At 42.2% G+C, this 22870-nt stretch overlaps 3 protein-coding genes and 1 long non-coding RNA gene across 7 annotated transcripts in view; 3 read left to right on the forward strand and 1 right to left on the reverse strand.

The window, feature by feature from the left end:
* The window catches only part of LOC119215626 (ryanodine receptor 1-like), a 39519-nt gene extending 32436 nt beyond the window's left edge, over positions 1 to 7083 (forward strand). For all 4 annotated transcript variants that reach the window (XM_062558056.1, XM_062558058.1, XM_062558057.1 and 1 more), the window contains 17 exons: positions 1565 to 1646; positions 1741 to 3062; positions 3160 to 3242; positions 3617 to 3767; positions 3851 to 3937; positions 4085 to 4354; positions 4505 to 4635; positions 4784 to 4826; positions 4906 to 5039; positions 5222 to 5282; positions 5388 to 5534; positions 5624 to 5758; positions 5852 to 6008; positions 6138 to 6202; positions 6286 to 6386; positions 6472 to 6523; positions 6599 to 7083. In XM_062558056.1, the coding sequence (XP_062414040.1) occupies positions 1565 to 1646; positions 1741 to 3062; positions 3160 to 3242; positions 3617 to 3767; positions 3851 to 3937; positions 4085 to 4354; positions 4505 to 4635; positions 4784 to 4826; positions 4906 to 5039; positions 5222 to 5282; positions 5388 to 5534; positions 5624 to 5758; positions 5852 to 6008; positions 6138 to 6202; positions 6286 to 6386; positions 6472 to 6523; positions 6599 to 6694 (3117 nt within the window). In that variant the 3' untranslated portion in view covers positions 6695 to 7083. The remainder of the gene's footprint in view (positions 1 to 1564; positions 1647 to 1740; positions 3063 to 3159; positions 3243 to 3616; positions 3768 to 3850; positions 3938 to 4084; positions 4355 to 4504; positions 4636 to 4783; positions 4827 to 4905; positions 5040 to 5221; positions 5283 to 5387; positions 5535 to 5623; positions 5759 to 5851; positions 6009 to 6137; positions 6203 to 6285; positions 6387 to 6471; positions 6524 to 6598) is intronic.
* A 2524-nt stretch (positions 7084 to 9607) lies between these two features.
* On the forward strand, positions 9608 to 11249 carry LOC119215422 (uncharacterized). Its single transcript, XR_005120042.2, has 3 exons — positions 9608 to 9834; positions 10114 to 10288; positions 10350 to 11249. It is a non-coding gene; the product is annotated as an uncharacterized LOC119215422 (long non-coding RNA).
* A 353-nt stretch (positions 11250 to 11602) lies between these two features.
* On the forward strand, positions 11603 to 17143 carry sms (spermine synthase). Its single transcript, XM_037467893.2, has 11 exons — positions 11603 to 11805; positions 13893 to 14013; positions 14234 to 14321; positions 14831 to 14895; positions 14989 to 15164; positions 15417 to 15571; positions 15713 to 15802; positions 15889 to 16003; positions 16100 to 16179; positions 16590 to 16705; positions 16946 to 17143. The coding sequence occupies exons 1-11, from the start codon at positions 11760 to 11762 to the stop codon at positions 16974 to 16976; spliced, it is 1083 nt and encodes a 360-aa protein (XP_037323790.1). The 5' UTR covers positions 11603 to 11759; the 3' UTR covers positions 16977 to 17143.
* Positions 17144 to 17969: 826 nt separating this feature from the next.
* Positions 17970 to 22668, reverse strand: LOC134106197 (adhesion G-protein coupled receptor G2-like). The gene is made up of 11 exons (XM_062558201.1): positions 22644 to 22668; positions 21856 to 22007; positions 21591 to 21713; positions 21377 to 21422; positions 21182 to 21288; positions 20975 to 21099; positions 20286 to 20657; positions 19907 to 20190; positions 19695 to 19796; positions 19403 to 19552; positions 17970 to 19214 (listed from the first exon to the last, which is right to left on the reverse strand). The coding sequence occupies exons 1-11, from the start codon at positions 22666 to 22668 to the stop codon at positions 19111 to 19113; spliced, it is 1590 nt and encodes a 529-aa protein (XP_062414185.1). The 3' UTR covers positions 17970 to 19110.
* Positions 22669 to 22870: the final 202 nt, after the last annotated feature.

The raw sequence follows: 22870 nt of genomic DNA on the forward strand, positions 1-22870 counted from the left end.
CTAATGAAAACACTTATGAATATTATATTCCAGTTCTGCCAATAGATCTGCGTTAATCCTACATGCATCTTTTTCAAAGCACTTGAGTGAAACAGCAAATATTATGCAAATCATAGGGAATTTCATTGTAACATTGTTTTTGCTGAAACGGTTTATTTATAACAAAAAAGCAGGTGTCTACAAAACTTTCTGAGAGAAGGATTGACGTTAAACCTCCAATGTTGGAGTACACATTTTAATAAGCGATTATTGGTGTTGGAATATACATTTAATGTGACATTCACTTTTTTATGGAGGACTAAAAGTGCCACAATTAAGTAAATAAATACACAATTAAATAATTACTTAAATGTCTTATTAATTAATTAAAATTAGAATTAAATACATAAATGTGTAATTAAATGTGTCATTAATTAATTAAAATACAGATTCATTTTATAAAAAATACATATTTCACTATTTACATTTACATTTCATGATCCTGCGATGCAGTGCTTCATGAATTACTTAAAACTGTCAAACTGACCCATCAAAGTCAGTGGGCGGGGCTAACGTGAATCCAGTCTGACCTGGCCACGGCAGTATTTTGTTCCTGGCCCAAACTCTTTGTGGCATATAGATGGCCACCATAAGCTCATCAGGTCAGTGATATTAGCAGATAAACAATGCATCTTTCTAAATGTTTCATTACAATTCATGTGTTTGCAACAGGTGGAGATTTGTTGTCCACGGTGGGGTGGATGGATTCAGTCGTTTAGTAGCTCTGCATCAATCCAGTATCCGGAATTGATTTGTCTTGACTTGATACACAGGGTAACCAATCAGGCGTTAGGTTCCGCCTACCAACTTTTGATGGGTCAGTTTGACAGTTTTAAGTAATTCATGAAGCACTGCAACGCAGGATCATGAAATGTAAATGTAAATAGTGAAATAAGTATATATGTATTTTTACATAACATGAATCTGTATTTGAATTAATTAATGACACATTTATTAACACATTTATGTATTTAATTCTATTTTTAATTAATTAATGACACATTTAAGCAATTATTTAATGATGTGTTTATTTATTTAATTGTGGCACTTTTAGTCCTCCATACTTTTTGTGCACACAGTTAGCATTGTGTTGTTTGTTTCACCCACTAACAATTAACCTAAAGGAACATGTTTTGTGATTGTTTTTTGCTCTGTGGCTTTGGTTACCATTAAACATTAACATAACACAATATAGCATATATTTATATAGTGTATATATATCTCAGAAAGAAACTAATTGCAATTGGACTCAAATGATGTTTTGGTTCGTAGCGAGCAGTGGCATCTTTGGCATCTTTGGGATCTTTAGGCTGTGAATGTCCAACGAGGAAGTTGAAACAAAAAGCTTTTTGGTTTTCCTGAACCAGCATGAAGGTTTGACCGTTTAACTGACTTCTGCTGTTAAAATAATGTTGTGTGATAACAACTGACTCATTAATTCCACTCCACCAATCCATGCTAACCCCTAATGTTAAACATCGGTTTCCATTATTGTAATATCTTGTGAATCCTTTCATGGCAACAGGACTCCAGCCAGATTGGTCTGCTGAAGGAGCTTCTTGACCTGCAGAAAGACATGGTCGTTATGTTGCTCTCATTGTTAGAGGGTAAAGGAGCTTTTTTTTTTTAACCAGTTTTCATCTTTTCGTGTTTTTATCTGTTCAAAATTCAAATGTTTGAATTTGACCCTTTATGATTCAGGCAACGTGGTTAATGGTACGATAGCGCGCCAGATGGTAGACATGCTGGTGGAGTCCTCCAGCAACGTGGAGATGATCCTGAAGTTTTTCGATATGTTCCTCAAACTGAAAGACATTGTGGCCTCGGATGCTTTCCGCGATTACGTCACAGATCCTCGAGGGCTGATCTCCAAGAAGGACTTCCAGAAGGCCATGGACAGTCAGAAACAGTACTCCCACTCTGAGATCCAGTTTCTCTTGTCCTGCTCGGAAGCAGACGAGAACGACATGATCCACTACGAGGAGTTCGCCAACCGCTTTCAGGAACCCGCCAAGGACATCGGCTTCAACATCGCGGTGCTTCTCACTAACCTGTCCGAGCACGTCCCCCACGACGTGCGCCTGCAGAACTTCCTGGAGCAGGCGGATAGTGTGCTGAACTACTTCCGCCCCTTCTTGGGCCGCATCGAGATCATGGGCGCCAGCAGGAAGATCGAACGCATCTACTTTGAAATCACCGAGGTGAACCGCAAACAGTGGGAGATGCCCCAGGTCAGAGAGTCCAAGCGACAGTTCATCTTCGACGTCGTCAACGAGGGCGGCGAGTCGGAGAAGATGGAAATGTTTGTGAACTTCTGCGAGGACACCATCTTTGAGATGAACATCGCCTCGCAAATCTCCGAGCAGGAGGAAGAGGGCAAGGGGGAGGAAGACGATGAAGGGGACGAGGCCGCGGGCGAGGCGGGGGGGGGAGGGGGAGCGAGCGGAGGAGGAGGCGACGAGGACAGCAACGGGGAGGAAGCGCCGCCCGAATCCAGCTCCGCCTTTGCCGATTTCATCAACAGCGTGGTGGGCTTCTTTGGCATTTTCACCTTCCGTAACCTGCGCAGGCAATACCGCAGAGTGAGGAAGATGAGCTTCAAGGAGATCGTGGTGGCCCTGTCCACCTTTTTCTGGACCATCCTAATGAGTATACTGCACTTCATTTACAACGTGTGCAAAGGCTTCTTTATGATCATCTGGCAAACACTGTTTGGAGGTGGCCTGGTGGAGGGGGCTAAAAATATCACCGTCACCGAGATACTGGCGAGCATGCCGGACCCCACGCAGGACGACGTGCACGGAGACGGACCCGGGGAGCCCAGGACGGAGGAACAAGACGCCGGAGGAGTCACGGACACCGGGGAGACCGGGAGCGGGGAGGAGGAGGAGGAGGACAACCAGGAAAAAGAGGGCGGGAGGATAGCAGGCGTGGATGCTCCTGGTGGCCTTGGAGACATGGGCGTCGAATCAACTGTTGAACCTCCGACGCCGGAAGGAACTCCCATAACAAAGAGAAAAATGGTGAGTTTAATGAGCCTTTTGGGGGGAAAACGAGTATGTAGCAAATGCCTCAACCTTTTTTGTTTTGGCAAAACTGTGTTTGTTTGTTTTGTTTCAGCCACCAGAAGAGACTGAGGCCAGCCAGAAACCACCGGAGCCTGTTCGGGTAGAGGAACCTCCCCCGAAACCTGAAAAGGCAGAGTAAGAGTCTCGAGTTGCTTTCTCGTCATCAGTTTGGTGTCAGCATTTCTCATTGGCTAAACTTTTAAGCAAAGACCGTATTATGTAGATTGGAATAATTTACTAAAACGGAATTTCCGTGTAATACTATTATGTTTAACATTTCCATGCAGCAATTTATTCCCTCATCAACATTAATATCATTATAAACTGATATTAATGTTATAGTATTACTTATACAGGATAGAACAGGACCTCTCAAGGGGGATGTGGAGAGGAGAGACATGAGCAAACCAATGCAACATCTGCAGCGCTGACATTCTCATTGCATCATGACTTGATTTTCATGTTAATGAAACACATAAATTAATAAGCTCACTGTGTTTGGTTGTGAGTGTTGAGAATGCAGAGAAAGAATCCCAGAGTAAGGAGGAAGAAAAGCCAGAAGAACAAAAGAAGTCTCCCAAAAAGAAAGAGAAGAAGCCGAAACGGGAAGGAGGTTTTCAGATCTGGAATGAGCTGGAAAACCAAAGAAATAAATTCATGGTGAAACGTTTGGTCGAGTTTGGTCACTCCACCTTAATATCTCGCCTTGGATCAGCTAAACAATATCCGTCTCTCTTTTGTAGAACTACCTCTCCAGAAACTTCTACAACTTGCGTTTTTTGGCGTTGTTCCTGGCGTTTGCCTTGAACTTCATTCTGCTGTTCTACAAGGTGCGGCCTCTTGCGTTTCTCTTGTATCGCTCGTATCACATGAGCAAATCAAACCTCTTTCTTCTGTAAATTCATTACGCTCAGCTGTCAAATAATGCCTCACTGGACCAAGCGGGTCTCTCCTCCACATCCTTCTGTTCCGTGCAGGTGTCCGACTCCCCGCCGGAGGGCGAGGAGATGGAAGGATCCGGCGCGTCGGAGGGGAGCGGGCTGTTCGAGGGCTCCGGGTTCTTTGGCGGCTCGGGGGAAGAGCCTGAGGGATCTGGAATGAATGGAGACGATGAGGAAGAGGAAGAGGTCGCCATTTATTTCTATTTAGAGGAGAGCACCGGCTACATGCAGCCGACGTTGACCTTCGTTGCTGCCCTGCACACAGTCATCTCCTTCATCTGCATCATTGGCTACAACTGCCTCAAGGTAGGATGGTTTAAAGTGTATAATGTGATACTTTTGACTCACATTAATAAATATAGACGGATTTATTAAAACGGAATCTTGGGAAACTTGTTTTAGCGTAACTGCAGGTATTGATTCCAAAACTATGCAATGATTTTTGTTTTTTGTCAGATCCCACTGGTGATCTTTAAAAGGGAGAAAGAACTTGCAAGAAAACTGGAGTTTGACGGCCTCTTCATCACTGAGCAGCCTGAGGATGATGACATTAAAGGCCAGTGGGACCGGCTGGTCCTGAACACACCGTATGCCAAAATACATTTGCATCCTATTAGATGCTCCTTAATTAATTGTGTAGAGATTGAGTAGGAACACAGGACATCAATAATTATTTTAAATACCAGGGTTTCTCTCTCTCAATTAAGTCATTTAACAATGTCCTCATTTCCTCAGGTCTTTCCCAAACAACTATTGGGATAAATTTGTAAAGAGAAAGGTGAGTTGGGTTGGATGTCCGTGGATAGGAAATGCGCTCTGTGGATCCTGTCAATGTGTAATGCGATGCCTCTGTCCAGGTTCTGGATAAGTACGGCGACATTTATGGCAGAGAAAGAATTGCGGAGCTGCTGGGTGTTGATTTAGCCTCCCTGGATGTGAGTCAACAACACGAAAAGAAACAGGAGGAACCCGACACCTCAGTGTTTTCATGGTAGAGCATTTTTCTTCAAATGACTTCTCATAACAAAAGAGCCAGCGGGCTCTTATCCAGAGGAATAAAAAAAAGGCGGAGATCATATTGTCTGACATGAAAATGAGTCAATCCCTCACATCTACAACAGTAGAAAGAAGGCCGCAGCTAAACAGAGTTCAACCAGGGTTGTTTCTTTTTAGGACGACCACCGTTGACATCAAGTACCAAATCTGGAAATTTGGTGTTGTGTTCACAGACGGTGTAAGTAATGTATATTTCACACTCCGGTATATATTACACCACTTTATGTGAGCCCAGCTTGGCCCCTGACAACTGACAACAACCGGCCCTGTTATTTCTCCGCAGACCTTCCTGTATCTCTGTTGGTACACAATAATGTCTCTGCTCGGCCACTACAACAACTTCTTCTTCGCCTGCCACCTGCTGGACATCGCCATGGGGGTGAAGACTCTGCGCACCATCCTGTCCTCGGTCACACACAACGGCAAACAGGCAAGCGCCCCGCGGTATTTTTTAAATTTTATTTGGGGGGGGGGGCTTCGGTCCGAATGTACTAAGCCTTTCTTTCTCCTGGCTGGCAGCTGATGATGACCCTGGGCTTGCTGGCCGTGGTGGTGTACCTTTACACCGTCGTCGCCTTCATTTTCTTCCGCAAGTTTTACAACAAGAGCGAGGAAGAAGATGAGCCGGATATGAAATGCGACGACATGATGACCGTAGGTGGCCGTCGATTTGTCGGAGCTGCGCTTTTGCTGACGCGGCGTCTTGCATCTCTTCCCCAAACGATGCGCATTCGCTTCCCTCCGCAGTGTTACCTGTTCCACATGTACGTGGGTGTGCGCGCCGGCGGAGGAATCGGAGACGAGATAGAGGATCCTGCCGGGGATGAATACGAGCTCTATCGAGTGGTCTTTGATATCACCTTCTTCTTCTTCGTCATTGTTATTCTACTGGCCATCATTCAGGGTAAAGGTCACGGCGTTGGGTTGGAAAGTAGCGACATGGGCAGCTTTTGGAGACTTTAGATATATTAGAAAGGTATTACGGTATCATATAAACACTTGTAATAATAATGTCACCTTGTGAATGCTGTAGGTCTGATCATTGATGCCTTTGGGGAACTCAGAGACCAACAAGAGCAGGTCAAGGAAGACATGGAGGTATGACACTTCCAGTTGACCCTTGTTCCAAATGCGTACACAACGTGTGTTTTTTTTACGCATCGTCACTGATTTCTGTGCAGACGAAATGCTTCATATGTGGCATCGGAAGTGACTACTTTGATACAACGCCGCACGGCTTTGAGACCCACACTTTGGATGAACACAACCTGGCCAATTACATGTGAGTTCCTCCTCCTCCTACTGTGTGCCTCCACTGTTTGTGCGAGCATACACCAATGAGACTATACTGACCTGTCGTTTTTCAGGTTCTTCTTGATGTACCTGATCAATAAAGATGAGACGGAGCACACCGGGCAGGTCAGTCACAGTTTTTGGTTTGTTTTTTCTCTCTCCCGCTTTGTCCGCCTGCGACTCATTGTTCCTCCGTTTTAGGAGTCGTACGTGTGGAAGATGTACCAGGAGCGTTGCTGGGACTTCTATCCAGCTGGAGACTGTTTCAGAAAGCAATACGAGGATCAACTGTCCTAGTTCACGAGTTCCTCACGCGTACGCAGGGATTAAATCAAATAAAGTACTAAAAACGCTCACAAAAAAGCTCTTTTGCCATGAAAAGCGCAAAAAGATTTTGATGAACAATTTACAGCACGGACATTACTTCTCATCTCCGGTACCGTCGGTTGTCCTTTTTATATGCAAATGATATTCACACCAAGTTTATCTTTGGTTTATTGTCATCATTTATTTAATAATACAAGCATTTGCATGAAATAGTGCCTCTATTAATAATTTATTGACATTATGGGTTTCCATGAATTAGTTTGAATTAGTTGCAGTTGAGGAGTAGATAAACCACTGCTTCACACGTTGCCTTTCTGACTATATGTAATGAACAAATAAATGATGTATTTCCTTTGGGATTATTGTCTCTTTCACTTTAGCATAATCATATTTATTTCTCTTAGTTATGTTGACCTACTGGAACTTTTGATTTCCTTAAAAATGATTTAATTTATTGTATTTCCAGATGTTAAAGTCGATTGATTAATTGATTTTGTAAACATTGTATTGTGTGTACTTCATGAATGTGATGCTTCATGGTCCAAGCTTTGACTTCTTAAAATGTTGGTCCTAATTTGCAACATTTACAGCATGGATTCAAGTGATGTTCAGTGAACATACACTACAAAGCTATCCGATCAATGACGATCAATATGTAAATTAGATTTACATTTAGATTTGACTTCATATTAAGTACAGTATCAGGCGAAAACAGTGTCACTGTGTGACAAATTTGACGTGTAACTGTTTAAAGTCAAATGTTATCCAAGGCATTCTGGGGCCATGTTGATGTTTCATTACATGTCATTTAGCTGGCGCTTTTATTCAAAGCAACTTACATTATAACCCATGCGTTACATTTTGCCTGGGAAGCCATTAGGGTTTGGGTGTCTTGAGACACTTCGACATGGCACATTGGGCAACTGGGATTCAAACCGCCAACCTTGCAGCTCCCAGCGCATCACACTACTCCATGCGCCCCTATCACCCCCCCTATCCATGTTGTGGCTACTGTTGGCTTAGTAATCACAGTTGATTAATTTACTAATTTGGGTTTATGTCTCTGCAACTGTAAACTTGTTGTCAGTGTTTAGATTCAAATGAGAGGAAATGAGCCCACGGGGGATTTAAAAAAAACAAAAACTGCATTCGTAAGACTGAATTGATATTTTAAAATAAATCTGTTGAGCCATGCTGACAAGCGCTCCATGCAGCAGTTTGTCTGTAACATCTCATCAAAAACCCATTTTCCTACCAAGCCGTTGAACTGTGGCCCTTTGGAACATCCCCTCTGAACGGGGATTAAGGCTGAGCATTAAAACTCACATTGAGCATCGTGTGCTTTTCCCCCCCGTCCAACATTTCTCTGTGAGCCTGGGACGCGGCGACAGCTGACATGAGCATCTCTGGGATCCACCACGGGGTGCTCAGGATGTATGGTGAGTGGATCCTCTTCTTCACCGAGTAATCATCAATGTAGTCACCCGTGAGATAGTTCTGCACTTCTCAGTAGATATCGGATAACCACGTTTTTATTTGATCCTACAACAACAAAGGAAAGAAGTGGAATTCGATTCTGCAGCATGGAGGTGTGATGATTGTGAATAATTGTCAATGAGGATGATAAATGTATTTTGCGTCTTAGTATTTAGCTAAACTCTGAATATGAAAAGGATCTAAATGACATGCTCGTATATTTAAAAAAAACTTTTACTAATAAAATGAATACAGTGCATTATGGAAATCCCAGTAAAACCCAGGTAAAAAAAAATCTGACTATGTGCTGAAAACACAAAAATACTAATAAATAAAAGCTAAATCTCAGTTTCCCCCGTTTTGACTTAATCCATTTACTCTCGGTAGTTATGTTATATGCTTAAATAAAGCGTGTGTGCGCGTGTTCTTTTTTCACTCAGTGCATGTAGATTCAGATGTGTACATTTTGTGATGACGCTATTGTCCACACATCATCTGCTTGGTCCAGCCCTCCATCCACCGACCATCTGACTGACTCTAATCTGTGGGAAACGATAGAATGACAGACTGTGTTCATGCTTTAATCCTCCCATCATCATCATCACTCTGCCACGTTTTCCCTGTCAGCAAGCTGACTGGGTGCTTTGGCATGTATTTCTCTCCAGCGTGTACTACTTCCCACTCAGTAGTATTTCCTGTTATATCCAAACTGCTTTTGTTATCCAGGTGGATTTATTTTCAAACAGTGGAAAAAGAGGTTTCTCCTCCTAACGGCCGAGGGAAGCCTCCTGGTGTGTCACGATGCCGCGTCTCCCCCTGACCAGCTGGTGCTGTTGCAGAACAGTTGTGAGGCAATTGTGGAAGGCAAGGAGATCCTGGACCTGCCCAGGTTACCTGCTGGCGGATGCAGGGAATGCTGCTTCGCCCTGATCCTTCCCCAGAGTAAATACCTGCTGCTGCTGGCTGAAACCGCTGCAGACTGCAGGTCCGATGCCCGCTGCGCCGTCCCTGGTTATTAGGCCTACTGTGCCTTGAGCCATGAGTCACGTTGTGGAATAGTTCCATTATTTGGGGGAATGAGCTTTGTTTAATCGAGTTAAATGTTGGATGTGAAGAGAGATAACTCTCTGCCAGCAGAGGAGCAGTTAGGCTGGATGTCGATGCAGCAGAGTTCCTTGTTACCCTTCCCTATGTTTCCAGTCTTAATGCTAAACTAAGCCAAACTTACTGTTTTTAGTTTCATATTTAACAGACATGATGTATGATACTTTATCTATTGACAACACAGCCAAAAGGTGCATTTCCCTTAAATGTTTAACCTTTATTACTTAATGTTTGCTCATGTTGCTTGGTGCTAATGAACTCCTTCTGCTTACCCTCGCCTCTGTCCATAGAGTATATTTGTTAAAGAACAGAAAGCTCCAAACAGGCACCAGATGGAAATTTTTAACCTGACTGCGTATTTTCTTTGGCTCAACTTAGGCATACTGCGTGTAGCAGGAAATGTACCAGAGTTACCTACTGCATGTTGCCTTCCTGCAGGTTATTGTTATGTTTGATTTTTGATGGACTAACAGAAGCATTTCTTATCACTTTTTAGTCAATGGCTGAATATACTGAAAAAAGTGAAAAAGGTGAGTTTATGAGACATATGTTTGTTAATGTGATTGTTTTGGAAAAAGTGTAATCCTCATAAAGGCTAAACTATGGGCTAGGTGATGCTGACGTTAGCATCAGACTATGTAACATTGGCAACTCGGCCATGCTCATATTTAGTAGGTGTATTGTTTTAAATAACGAGTACTAAACACTGTGGTAAAACTGGAGGGAGTGATTGATGTATTTTTATTCACTCTATTCTACGTCTTTTTAATGCTATATTCTCTTCAACCATGTCATTTTATCCCCCGTAGAGCCTCTCATCACCGATCAGTCCATGTAAACGACATCGGCTGCCGCCCCCACACATTAAACTCCAAGATCTGGTGGCCGAGCAAATCCTGGACAAAGACCCCCCAACTCCACCGCTCTGCAACACAGAAGCAGACTCCCCAGGGCCAACGGCTTGTGCTTCCCTCAGGGAGAAAGGTGAGTTAGGCGGCTAAGTAATCAGGGTGAAACGTTAAGTAACGTGGGGTTTTTTTTTCAGGCCGGAGTTCTCCCCGCACGAGGCAATACAAAGGTGGTGCACATCCAGCTGGGTGTCTGCGCCACGGCACCATCGGTAATGCCGATGCAATGAAGGCGGTTTATCTGCTGATGGGAGGAGCTGCTGCTTCCTCTGCTATGGGTTACCTAGGCGCATGCTCGATCCCTAATCTGGGAGCCAAAGCTCCTGATCTGCCACTCAACTCGGATTTCCCTGGCGTGGGAGCAACAGGAGTGTACAACGCCGCAGGGCCCGCACTCGACTCCATTCACTGCAACACCTTTGACTTTGAAGTGGCAGACTCTGATTTTGATGCTTTTGATTGTGGTGGATTTAGTTTCTAATGATGTGCTGGAGAGGCTATGGATGCATGTAGCTGAAATAATGCTGTAAAAGTATCTAACATGTCATCATGATTACTCAGAATGACGAACAATGTTTTTTTTCAGGAAAGAAATGCTATGAAATGAAATGTACTGCAGAAATAACCGTGTCTATAACCTGTGTTGGTTTCTTTAGATAATTTCCCTATCAAGACAACTGTAAATATTTCATTTTACATAACCGACCCATTTTGAATCCCTAAAGTAAGGCTTAACTGTGGGCCTGGCTGTTTGTTTGGTTCCTTCTCAGGTTGCTCTCTGCTTGGTAGTAAAAAAATAAGTAAAGTAAAAATGATATCTTAAATTGTCCAATGAAGTCCAACCATGTGATTTGTGAATTTGTTTATAATTGCAAGAATGCAAAACATGAAATGTTTAGTTTCAGTTAACATCTGTTTCTTTACAAATTGACCTTCAGAGGCTCTTCCACTTTTTTTGATCCTTACGGCTTTCATTCAAATATCTAGTTGTTGCTGTGGTTTGTATCTAAATGAGGTAAAAAACGGATTCACGTCTATTGAGCCGTTTTCACTTAAGTAAATAAAATTGATGTTTGGAAATTGTCAGTTATATACTTGGTTTTTCAGAATACCATTTTCATGCATTTAGTAACAGATTTTGGATCCCACTGCAAGATGAACAGTGAAAGTAATTTTCTAAATGCGTATGGTGTTTACCAGGAAACCAGGAATGATTCTTGCGTGAAATTATTAATATGGCATTAAATTAGTGAACGTGACACCGTGAATGTAAATGTCGATCAAAAAAAAAAATCGATCTTATCTTCGAACCGGACCATGCAGCACGTTCACCGAAGAAAAAAACAACAACACACAAACAACGGAGGAGGATTGTCCTCTCGCCTCGTGCCGTTACTCTCTGCTCTGTCACTCCATCACGGCACAGTTCCTGGTTCGGCGCAGCGTTCAGCGGTAGAAGCAGCGGTAGCAGGGCCCTCCCTCTGTCTCTGCACATAAATACTCGCAGCCTGCCTATTTCCAGGCATGGATGACGGTTGCACTCAGACATGGCACTGCGACATTACACCCTCGACTTCAAGCTCTCTGCGGCAGGTAAGAGGGGCGCAGTGAGCGGCGGAATGCAGCCGCTTCACTGGAAAAGCAGCGGCTGCACTGGGGGTGGGGGGGGGGGGGCTGCATGTTAGCTAGCCGGCTAGCCCGCTAATAGCCGCTAGCCTGTCACTGTCCTTCAAAACAGTATCGCCGTATTGATTGTATTGGATGAAACATATCTGATGATGGCACGGAGATATTTTTGAACAAGTTTGTTCTTGCAACTGTGAGTAATTGCACGTGAAATATCCAATGTCACTTGCGTGGTGTTGTGTTTTTTTTGTGTGTTTGTTTTTTTATTTTTTAGTTTGGGGTCTATTCGGTCTCCTCGCTGCGGTGAGGAGACTCAATGCCCCATTGTGAATAAATTGTGTTCGAGCCAGCAAAGGAAGCTGCGCAATTACGCCATTTTTGTAGTTTTCTGACAGAAAAAAGTTCAGGCTAATACCAGTTTTCAAACGTAACGTTAGGTCCGTCGCACTAGTAGCTCAATGCTACTTGTCTCAAAGTAACAGTTACACGTGTAATTATAGTGCCCTAAGTTATATCCAAAAAGTAATAAATGAATGATAAATTATACCTTTTTATGAATCGTTTTTTAAACCGTGGTTATAATTACCGGAATCAAACTTATAATTCTGTTTGTGTAAATATAAGGATTAGAGAATGTACAAACACCAGTATGACAAAGTGACTAGTTACAGTCTGATAACTGACCCCTCAGACAATGTCAGAATAAAAATTAGTATTAGTATTAGTATTAGTATTATTATTATTATTATTATATTATGCATTGTCAGAGGCTAATTTCCATCTGCTGTGGCTACAAGCGACTCCTTTCTGCGCCTATGTGGAATAAATAGAAAGTAGAGGAATCCTTTTCTCTTTTATATATTATTAAAGATGCATTATTTTCTCATCTGGCTGAAAAGTTTTTTTGTAATGTTTGTTTATTAAATAAACACTTACTTCAATCATCTTCACTTATCGTAGAGCATTAGAAGACAAATTAAGTTGATAATTGATCTGACCACATATTTGATTGGTAATATTGGACATGATTATACAACTTTTTCATTTACATTTTATACCGGTCTGCAACGCTCAACCCCAGTGAGAAGATCAAGAGACAAAACAGCTTTAATGTTTTTACAGACAGGCAGCCTGCCTTAAGACAACATGCACAAAGGTCGTGAATTAAAATGTGTTGTGGCATTCCATGTGTTGCGTATTGGAGCTACACGCGTTTAAAACCGTAGATGCATTGAAGAATAGATACCTTACATCCAGAAGGCCCTCAGTGCTGCAATTAATCCTGAAGTGCATTGTGATTTACATTTGCCTTTTTGAATGAGCTGCAAATCTTTTTAGGAAAGCACAAGACAAACAGTTCATCTGCCTTTCATTATTAAATCCAAGTTTTCCATCGCATATTAACATTTCAAGCTCAAGTAAGAAAAGTCGACTTGTGAACATGATTTGAAGACTGCTGATGAAGCGATTTTTAAAGCGCTGATTAGTGACTTGCTTTCTCAAGGATTTTAGATGGGCAAAGTTTGAGATATGTCTATATTTAGCTGGTGCCTCTGGATCAAGGCAAACTACGGCTACTTTGAGGGGCTGTGCTACATTTCCTGTTAACAAAGTGAGGTTTATAATATCCAGTAAAGACGTGCCGACTACAAACCTTCTGTAGGCAGCCTATTCCTCATGGAGGCTGGCTGAAGGTTTAGACTTAGAAATTGTTGAAGTCAAGCACGATCAGGTTTTATCAACTGCCTCTAAGGGACCTAGACTTAGATTCCTAGGATTGATTCCTACTTCCTTAACGAATTCCTTTAAAAAAAATAATGGTTTACTCCTTTCATCCAAGTAAAAGTGTCCAACTACTTATTTCCCCACAGATGCAGATAATGTCCTCACCCCGTATATTATTAGTTTTAATAACTAGTAGTATTGTGTGACGTAAAAGCATTAGCGGCTTTTAACACAATTGTACATCGGTTATGACAATGTCTATCATCTTGTGTACGCGTCACTAGGTATGTCGCTCTCGTTCTCATGGTTCTACCTCTCTCTTTTCCCAGTGGACTCCTCTTCGACAGTTCCTGATCTACTGTCCATATTTCATGAGCAGGAAATGACAGAGACTGTCCATGAAACAAATGGACATGGATACCTTGGTACTTTTGTAGGCAAGAATGGCTGGTAAGTGCCCCATTTTTTTTATTTCCCACATAATTGCTAATAATTGGAGACGGACTAAAGATTTTTGCTTTGTATTTCATTACATTAGTTTCACATTCTGCATAAACATTTGCTTTAAAAACTGCCACATGGAACCTCTAACTTCATGTTAAATGGCTGAAAACTGAGGTGAATTTTGCCAAATGTTCCATTATCTTAACCTCTCCACTTCCTCTCTCAGGCTTGCCATTCTGCGTGTACACTCGCATGGGTTGGTCACTGTTGATCTGCAGTGTTATGAAGAGGACGACTTTGCACAAGTAGACAATGTAGGTGAAAAATAAACGCACAAACAAACACTTTTCCACTTTCTAAAACCTCAAGCTCACAGAAGGTCCCTGGGTGAGCAGTGTCTTTTTATGTTAACGTTTACGGTTCAGTGGATTTAAATGAGTCACTCGTGGAGCTCTTTTCACCAGAAATAAGAAGCGCATATAACTTTTAAATATCTTTTGGAAATGTGACGGAGACATTGCAACTTCCAATATTATATATTATCACTTAATATTTTGTTTATTTTCATAGAAATGAAAATGAAAAGTGCTGCCCATAGTTGTCAGTCAAATTTTTATTGAAATCACAATGCAGCCTATTGCAACTTCACAATTATCTCAGTAGGTATTATATTTGTTGTGGTTGAAATGAAGAGATGTTCTGGTCTACTCATCATGCTCTACAGATCCTACAGAAAAAATTACGAGACACAATATTTGCACTTTGGTGTTTTTCTAACACCACTAGTGCTCCCCACTAATCAACAAAGATTGTCTCTCCACAGCTTTTAAATGCACTGGAATCTAAGCTGAAGGTGATCTTGAATGGCAATATAACGAGGATTAAAAGGTAAGCTTCTAGAGGTTTATGGCTGGGCTCTTGTTATTTCGTACAGCTCCCATGTCGCGGTAATGTCGGCTTAATTGTGTCGTTCCCACCAAGGCTCCCGGCCCTCGTACGAGGAGCAGAAGTCGACCGGTACTGGCCCACAACTGACAACAGACTGGTGGAGTATGATATGGACCAGTTGGTGTATGAAGAAGATTCTGCATTTCAAAACATAAAGATACTGCACTCGCAGCAGTACGGAAATGCTCTAATACTGGATAATGACTTGAGTGAGTGAATACGACAAATACATACATGCTTACATACAATAAAATGCATGTCTCTCACAGAATGACCTGGAAATTAAAAAAATAAATAAAAATACTTATTCAGTTATGTTTAGAATCCAACGGCGAACTTAAAAAAATAACGCGATTCACCAGAAATGGATGTCTCAATATTTTCAGCTGACTAATCCCTAACAGACTAATCATGGCAGGCCTGTCGATACATAAAGTTTAAACCATCATTTTACCTTGCAGACCTGGCAGAGAGTGATTTGGCCTACACCCTAGCCATCATGGGTAGCGGTAGAGAGAATTATACTGGAAAAGAGGTGCTGATATTAGGAGGAGGTGATGGAGGCATCCTTTCAGAGATGGTCAAACAAAAGCCAAAGATGGTCACCATGTTGGATATATCCTTTATCTGTTCTGTTCTGGTGACCCTTTTATTTTGTTCCTGTATTGTGACTCCCTGAGACAGTGTAGTGTTCTCTCACAGCTCTTCCTTGTATGTTTGGTTGTACATCTGCATTAATCCTTTACAAAGTGTGCACATTGACCAGAAGGTGATCGACGCATGCAAAAAGTACATGAGAGGCACTTGTGGAAATATCCTTGACAACCTGAAGGGAGACTGTTACCAAGTGAGTACTTCGTTGAACCCCGTATGTTACTTGGTTAACTTGAGAGCAAAGTTTGAGTTTGATTCCCCTCGCCCTCTGCACCACAGATACTAGTAGAGGACTGTGTCCCGGTGCTGAAGAAGTATGTCCAGGAAGGAAAGACGTTTGATTACGTGATCAACGACCTGACTGCAATCCCAATATCCACGGAGCCAGAAGAAGGTTTCGGTGTTTTTGTTTTTGTTCTATGTCTACCTAACAAGGTGTAGCAAAATGTGGCTCAACCTGATTCTGAAACCACCTCACTGTTTGTCGTAGACTCAATGTGGGAGTTCCTGCGTCTCATCTTAGACCTGTCAATAAAAGTCCTGCATCCCTCGGGGAAATATTTAACACAGGTGAGTCCCTTTTTTAAGTGTTCAGTGTAATAATAGAACCGGCATCTTCAAAGCATCTGTCTTGAGTTAGTTTCTGTTGAGACAGGACCGCTGAGCAGGTTGTGTGAGAAGGACTGAGCGCAGGCAAAGTTAACTATTTCACTATCAGTGAGTGGGAGACTGGTGTGGGCATCTTTTTACACTGGGAAAGCATCATTAGTGACCAGCAAGGGGGAAACGCTGTACCAAGTGAAAGCTCCCCAGAAGACAATGCCTTCTTAAAGTTGAATACATCCATCTGGTGCACTTTGAGGTCTCTTTTTTTATTTTATTGGGACTAAGCATTGGAACACATCACTTACACCTCAGAAAAAAACCCACAAACTGCAGTTTGTTTGTCATGTGACTTTTGTTTTGCTCCTGGTCACCAGGGTAACGCCGAGAACATGACTGAGTCCCTGGGTCTGTACGAGGAACAGCTAGGGAAGCTCTCGTGCCCCGTGGGGTTTTCCAAAGAGGTGGTGTGTGTCCCCTCCTACATGGAGCAGTATCCTTTCATAACCTCTATGTGTCCGGATATGCAGATGTTGTATTGCAGCTCGAAAACAAACACAATGACTGAACTGATTAACAGAAAATGTGTTTTTCCATAACCTGTATAATGTACATGAATCAGAAACTACTGTTCTCATAACTGCTCAAAGTTCTGATAGGCTGTACTTACTGTACCTAATGCTGTTTATTTTTGCACGCTGTTGTGTATGTTCCCTTAATTTGATTGTGTCAGATGGGTTTTCTACTCCGTGTGGAAGAAGTAAAGACCTGCACATTTCCCTCCTTGAATCCCCAACAACTGGAATGTGAATGCTCGTCCCATCTCTGCTGCAGCCCTGGAGGTGCGTTCAGACTGAGTGTCGGTGGAGAATTAGAGGCATCCCAAAATTTGGATTTATACACTATGTGTGATTTCAACTTGGGGGGGGGGGGGGGGGGGGGATATAAGGAGTCGACGCGCAGAAAGCAAATCGTTAACTAGTGTTCCAGTCTATAGGCCCTTTTGTTCCAGCGCTGCCTCTGACTCACTGCAGCTGACGTCTGTGCAACAACTGGCTTAAAACGCATGGATTGCAAAAGTTAGTGTGAATAAATCCAACTTTGCATTCAGTCTGAGCAAATCTAAAGGGTCCGATGGCGGGTCCCTCCCCCACCTCTTCCAACCCCGACCATACCATAATCTAACTTCGCCCTCTTCCTGTTTTAGTTGTTTTACTGTTGTGTGCTGACTACAACTTTTCAGTTGTGTTTTGTTTTACTGGGTTTCGAATACATTTGCATGTACTCTGAAGGAACTGTTAGACGTTCATTTGATACACTGATGTGGTGTAGCTCATCTTACAGCAGGCGTGTGCACTCTCCTTTTTTACGGTTAATTACTCGAGTCATGAGCTCAGGTTGTGTGATAGACAAATGTAAAGTCTCAGCATGGCTGAACCGAGTCACTTTTAAACTCTGTTTTTGTTACTCAACTCTCAAATGTGATTCGATATTTTATTTTTATTTGTTTCTTCCTTCCTCCAGATTGTATCAACTCAATGTGATCACGTCGGGTGAGACTGTAGTATTTCAGTCCAAATATGTTTTTAAAAGGGAAATAATTCCACCACCTTAAATGCCACGTCTGTGCTCGTGCTGTTTTTGTCAATTTTTTCTATTAGCACCTTTTTTGATTTCTCCAATATATTTGAAGCTATTTAAGACTGTAATGGGTGCATGTAAAGGACGGTGAATGTAGCTTGCATATAGAGTACACGTAACGTTTACGCGTTATCAACCCTGTAAGAGTCAGTTACAGTTATTTATTCAATATAATTCCACCCAAATCTGTTCTATCCCACTTGAGACACTTGCTGTGACTTCCACAATTAAAGTGTTTTTTGGGGACCATGTGTAGATTGTTTTTCTCTGAAGAAAATGCAATTAATACAAATCAACGACGCCATTCAAATATATTGCGATTCTATATGTCCATATTATTTACTAAACAATTGAATAAGAGCCGTAAGCCGTATGCTTCAATATAGTATTATACCACAATATAATTTTATTTAAACACATAATGTAATATTCATTAATCGGTGTAATATGCTTTGCTGTGCCCTATACTTTTTCAGGCTTAATAACCTTTGAATTGTAAACTCGGCACAATGTTAAAAATAGCCTGCAGACTGATTAATTGCTAATCTTTTGCAAAGAATGAAGAATTCTTAAAATGATTGGACAAAAAAGTAATAATCAGTCAACTTGTACACATTTGTTGTCTTGTTCCAGTATTTTTGTAACATACCATTGAGAAACTACTCCTTCATTTAATACCACTGAAAAAATGTTTTTTAAGTTCCTTGTTTAAAATGCATATTATAATATAGAAAAGTGCAAAATCAAGTGCCATTAATAATGTAGGTAAGTTGTACAAGCATATGCAGACGGACAGGACATAAATGACTCTATACCAACATTATATTACAAGCTTCAAAATTAGATTCACTAAAAGCGCTCATTGAACGGCTGCAATTCTTTCACGTCTCCATCAAATAAATCAGCCAAGGCCCACCGTAGGGATTTGGCAAGGTCAAAAACTCCCATCACGGTATTTTGTAAGATTTGGACGGTGTCACAGTATTTTTTATTTTTTTCGAGTGAACATTAATAAATTGACAACAAAAGTGCCGCAGATCAGCTGGTCACCTCGCTAGCAACCGGCCGCTGGTTAGCGAGTTAGTGGTTGTGGCTGCTAGTGTTGCCAAGTTTGCAATAAAAATAGTTTTTTTTGTGTCGTATTAATTGTTTTTCTACATACAGCTAAGTCACCTAACTTATACCGCACAGCCCTGCATGTAAATGACCCAGCTGCCCTCTCACTCGTTCTTCATTGGACAAATTGTTCTTTTCAGATCAGGGCGCTTGTTGGTTTCTGTACTGGCTGTTGATCTCGTTGAGGACCACATCCGTTGTGGGGTCTTCATTTGCTGTGATGGTTCTGTCGTCAAATGGGCTGCCTGTAGGACAGAGACACGGCATTCATTTTTATTCTGTTCTGCAGGGATGGATAATTCTGTTTTTTTAATTGTAAATTGGGGAGGTTGAATAGATCTTGCCTCTGTGCAGGAATCAGAAATCCAGTCGTCAAACGTATCGCAATGAGAGACTAAACATCTCAAAGGCCTTGACTCGCAGCATCACTTACCGATGCCATTGATCCGCTCCGAGGAGTCACTGACGAGGAAGGACGAGGAGCTGGATGAGTTGTTGTTGGACGTTGAGGAATGAAGGGATCTCATTCTGGTACCGGAGGATTCCTGCTTCCCAGTCCTCTGTGTTGCAGTGCGACTCCATTCTGTGAGAAGGAATGAAGGCGAAAAGGTGAAACGTAACATAAAATCTGGACGAAACAGACGTCTATATTGGACGAAATCAGAAAACCATTGAGAGTTTGAAAGTTTCTGGAGTTGTGCAAGGTAAAGTGAAGAAACTCTAACCCGAGTTCTTCGCTAGTCTCATTTTGCCGCAGCACAGGTAGGTCCTCCACTGATTCCTCACATTTTCCTTCATCGCACAGTACAAGACAAATATGAAGAAACCTATGAGAAAGAAAGAGAAAAACTGTCACATACATGCTGCTAAATACCACATACACACATCTTCCCATCTTACGTGGAAGGTGAGTGCTACAAGGCCGACCATAGCTCACCTTGCAAGGAGTTAAAGATGGCGAAGAGGTACATGAAGGGCAGGTTAAGGGGGCCCCAGGCGAAGAAGGCAAAGCCCCAGGTGAGGCCCAGGAGGATCATTATCCCCGCCACACTGCGCACATCCCGCAGCGTGGTGTGGTGTTGCACGTTGTGAGGGTTCTGCCTCTTTATTCGGCACAGTTGCACTAACACCACAATGAACATGGCCAGGTTGAAAAGAAAAACAACGCAGAAATAGGCCACCACTGATACATAGAAAGCGATGTCGTTTTTCAGCCAGCAGCTGTGGGAGAAGGAATGGAGGGAAGAGAATTAAAGGGTTACTTTTTTATTGCATGTGTCTTGGTATTTTTTTGTTTTTTCTCTGAGAAGACTCACAAGCCATCGGTAGTGCCGTTGGCGAGGTTTCCATAGGAGATGAGGCCGTAGTTGTTCTTGTCAATCGCAATGACAATGATGACCACGATCATCGGCACGCCCCAGCCGACCAGCGAGAACTTCACCATGAGGCGCGATATGTTGCTATTCCAGACTTTCACTAGGGCCAGGTACATCTGGACGGCCTCTAGTCCCATCCAGGTGAAGGTAACCAGCAGGAAGTAGTGGAGGAACCAGGCCGTGGAGATGCACAGGCCCAAGGTGTCTGTGTAGAGCGCCAGCCACGCGTCCACCAGGAAGACCAGGTTGAGCAGCAGCAGGGCCATGCACAGCTGGATCAGGATTTTGGATGGAGTGTCCTTCCGCAACTTCCTGCAGCGTTCGAATGGATCAGACAAGACAAAGACGTATCTCAACAAACGTTCAGCGGGCTGCCATTGTATGGATTGCAGAGTGAAAGTGTTACTGCGACATATGTGTAAGGCAAAAAATGATTGATTTGAGAGTATTTTTTTGTTAACCTAGACAAGCATGAAAAGGCAATTTAAACCAAAAATAACAGTTTAATATAGGAGGGCCAGGAACCAGTTTTTATTCCTAGTGGTAAAGTCAAAATGGCCCAATCATGCTGATTTAATGGTTATTATAAAAGGTTGGATGATTGTTTTTTTCTTCTTCTTAGAACTCACCCAAAGGCCAAGTAGGTGAGGAGGGTGATAGACAAGAAGATGGAAGAGATTCCACAGCCAATATATGTGATGAAAGAAAGGATGGTGGCCTGTTCTTGACTAATTGAAGGCTGTCTGGAGAGGTCCTGTAAGAAAAAGAATGAAGTTACAGACGAGAACTGAGAAAACAAATGAGAGTAAAGTATAAATAAATGATCATCTTCTCACCAGCAGGATGGCAAAACCTGTCAAATGGTTGCATCCACAAACTGTTGTGACATTGTCGGAGCCGTTTTGAAGTACGCAGCCACTTGGATTCCAACCACCTGATCCGTCTGCCGGGATAAAAACACAGGTGAACCATATTTTCACCTTTGTTTACATTCAATTAAATCTCATTTGAAAAAATGAAGAAAAACTTACTATTTAACGTGAAGTCCCAAAAAACACATACAGCTTCATAATTAGCCTGTAGATTTCGAAGGAAAGAAAAAAGGCATAATATATTTTTTTTACCTCATATTTAGGATGGAAGGTGTCTGTGTTAATGTTTATAATGGCTATCCAGTAGACCTGCATTACAATACTCATACTCCCATGGTATTTAGTACGGTATTTTTTTTTCAAATGGACTTACTGGAACCGGCTCAAAGTTTGTCAAGTTTATTATAACATTATTCCGCAGGTTTGCGAGTGACAGGTTGGCCACGCTCGCTCCAAGGATCCCACTGTTGAGTCGGCGGTTTCCCAAAGCTTTGTCCTGCATGGCCATTTAGAGACGACACAACAAAAAAATGTTACAATAATGTGCACAATTAAATTTAGTTTCCCTTCTGAACACAAAATCTGTAGTTTCAAGACATCCCTCGCTTGGGATGGTCCGTGTGTTAAATTGTATGGACCTGGTACACTGTGCTCTTCTGGTAGAAATTGAACTGCACTCTGTTGGCCAGCCGCTGTTCCTCGATGGTCAGGCCCTGAGTGAGAGACGGGGGCAACGTGACGGAGCCCTGAGGGACGGAGGAGCCGGCTCTCAGGCTCCTGCTCAGCACTCCTGGACATGATTATACAACTTTTTCATTTACATTTTATACCGGTCTGCAACGCTCAACCCCAGTGAGAAGATCAAGAGACAAAACAGCTTTAATGTTTTTACAGACAGGCAGCCTGCCTTAAGACAACATGCACAAAGGTCGTGAATTAAAATGTGTTGTGGCATTCCATGTGTTGCGTATTGGAGCTACACGCGTTTAAAACCGTAGATGCATTGAAGAATAGATACCTTACATCCAGAAGGCCCTCAGTGCTGCAATTAATCCTGAAGTGCATTGTGATTTACATTTGCCTTTTTGAATGAGCTGCAAATCTTTTTAGGAAAGCACAAGACAAACAGTTCATCTGCCTTTCATTATTAAATCCAAGTTTTCCATCGCATATTAACATTTCAAGCTCAAGTAAGAAAAGTCGACTTGTGAACATGATTTGAAGACTGCTGATGAAGCGATTTTTAAAGCGCTGATTAGTGACTTGCTTTCTCAAGGATTTTAGATGGGCAAAGTTTGAGATATGTCTATATTTAGCTGGTGCCTCTGGATCAAGGCAAACTACGGCTACTTTGAGGGGCTGTGCTACATTTCCTGTTAACAAAGTGAGGTTTATAATATCCAGTAAAGACGTGCCGACTACAAACCTTCTGTAGGCAGCCTATTCCTCATGGAGGCTGGCTGAAGGTTTAGACTTAGAAATTGTTGAAGTCAAGCACGATCAGGTTTTATCAACTGCCTCTAAGGGACCTAGACTTAGATTCCTAGGATTGATTCCTACTTCCTTAACGAATTCCTTTAAAAAAAATAATGGTTTACTCCTTTCATCCAAGTAAAAGTGTCCAACTACTTATTTCCCCACAGATGCAGATAA

Source organism: Pungitius pungitius, chromosome 16, assembly GCF_949316345.1.
Source record: "Pungitius pungitius chromosome 16, fPunPun2.1, whole genome shotgun sequence".
Lineage (NCBI taxonomy): Eukaryota > Metazoa > Chordata > Actinopteri > Perciformes > Gasterosteidae > Pungitius > Pungitius pungitius.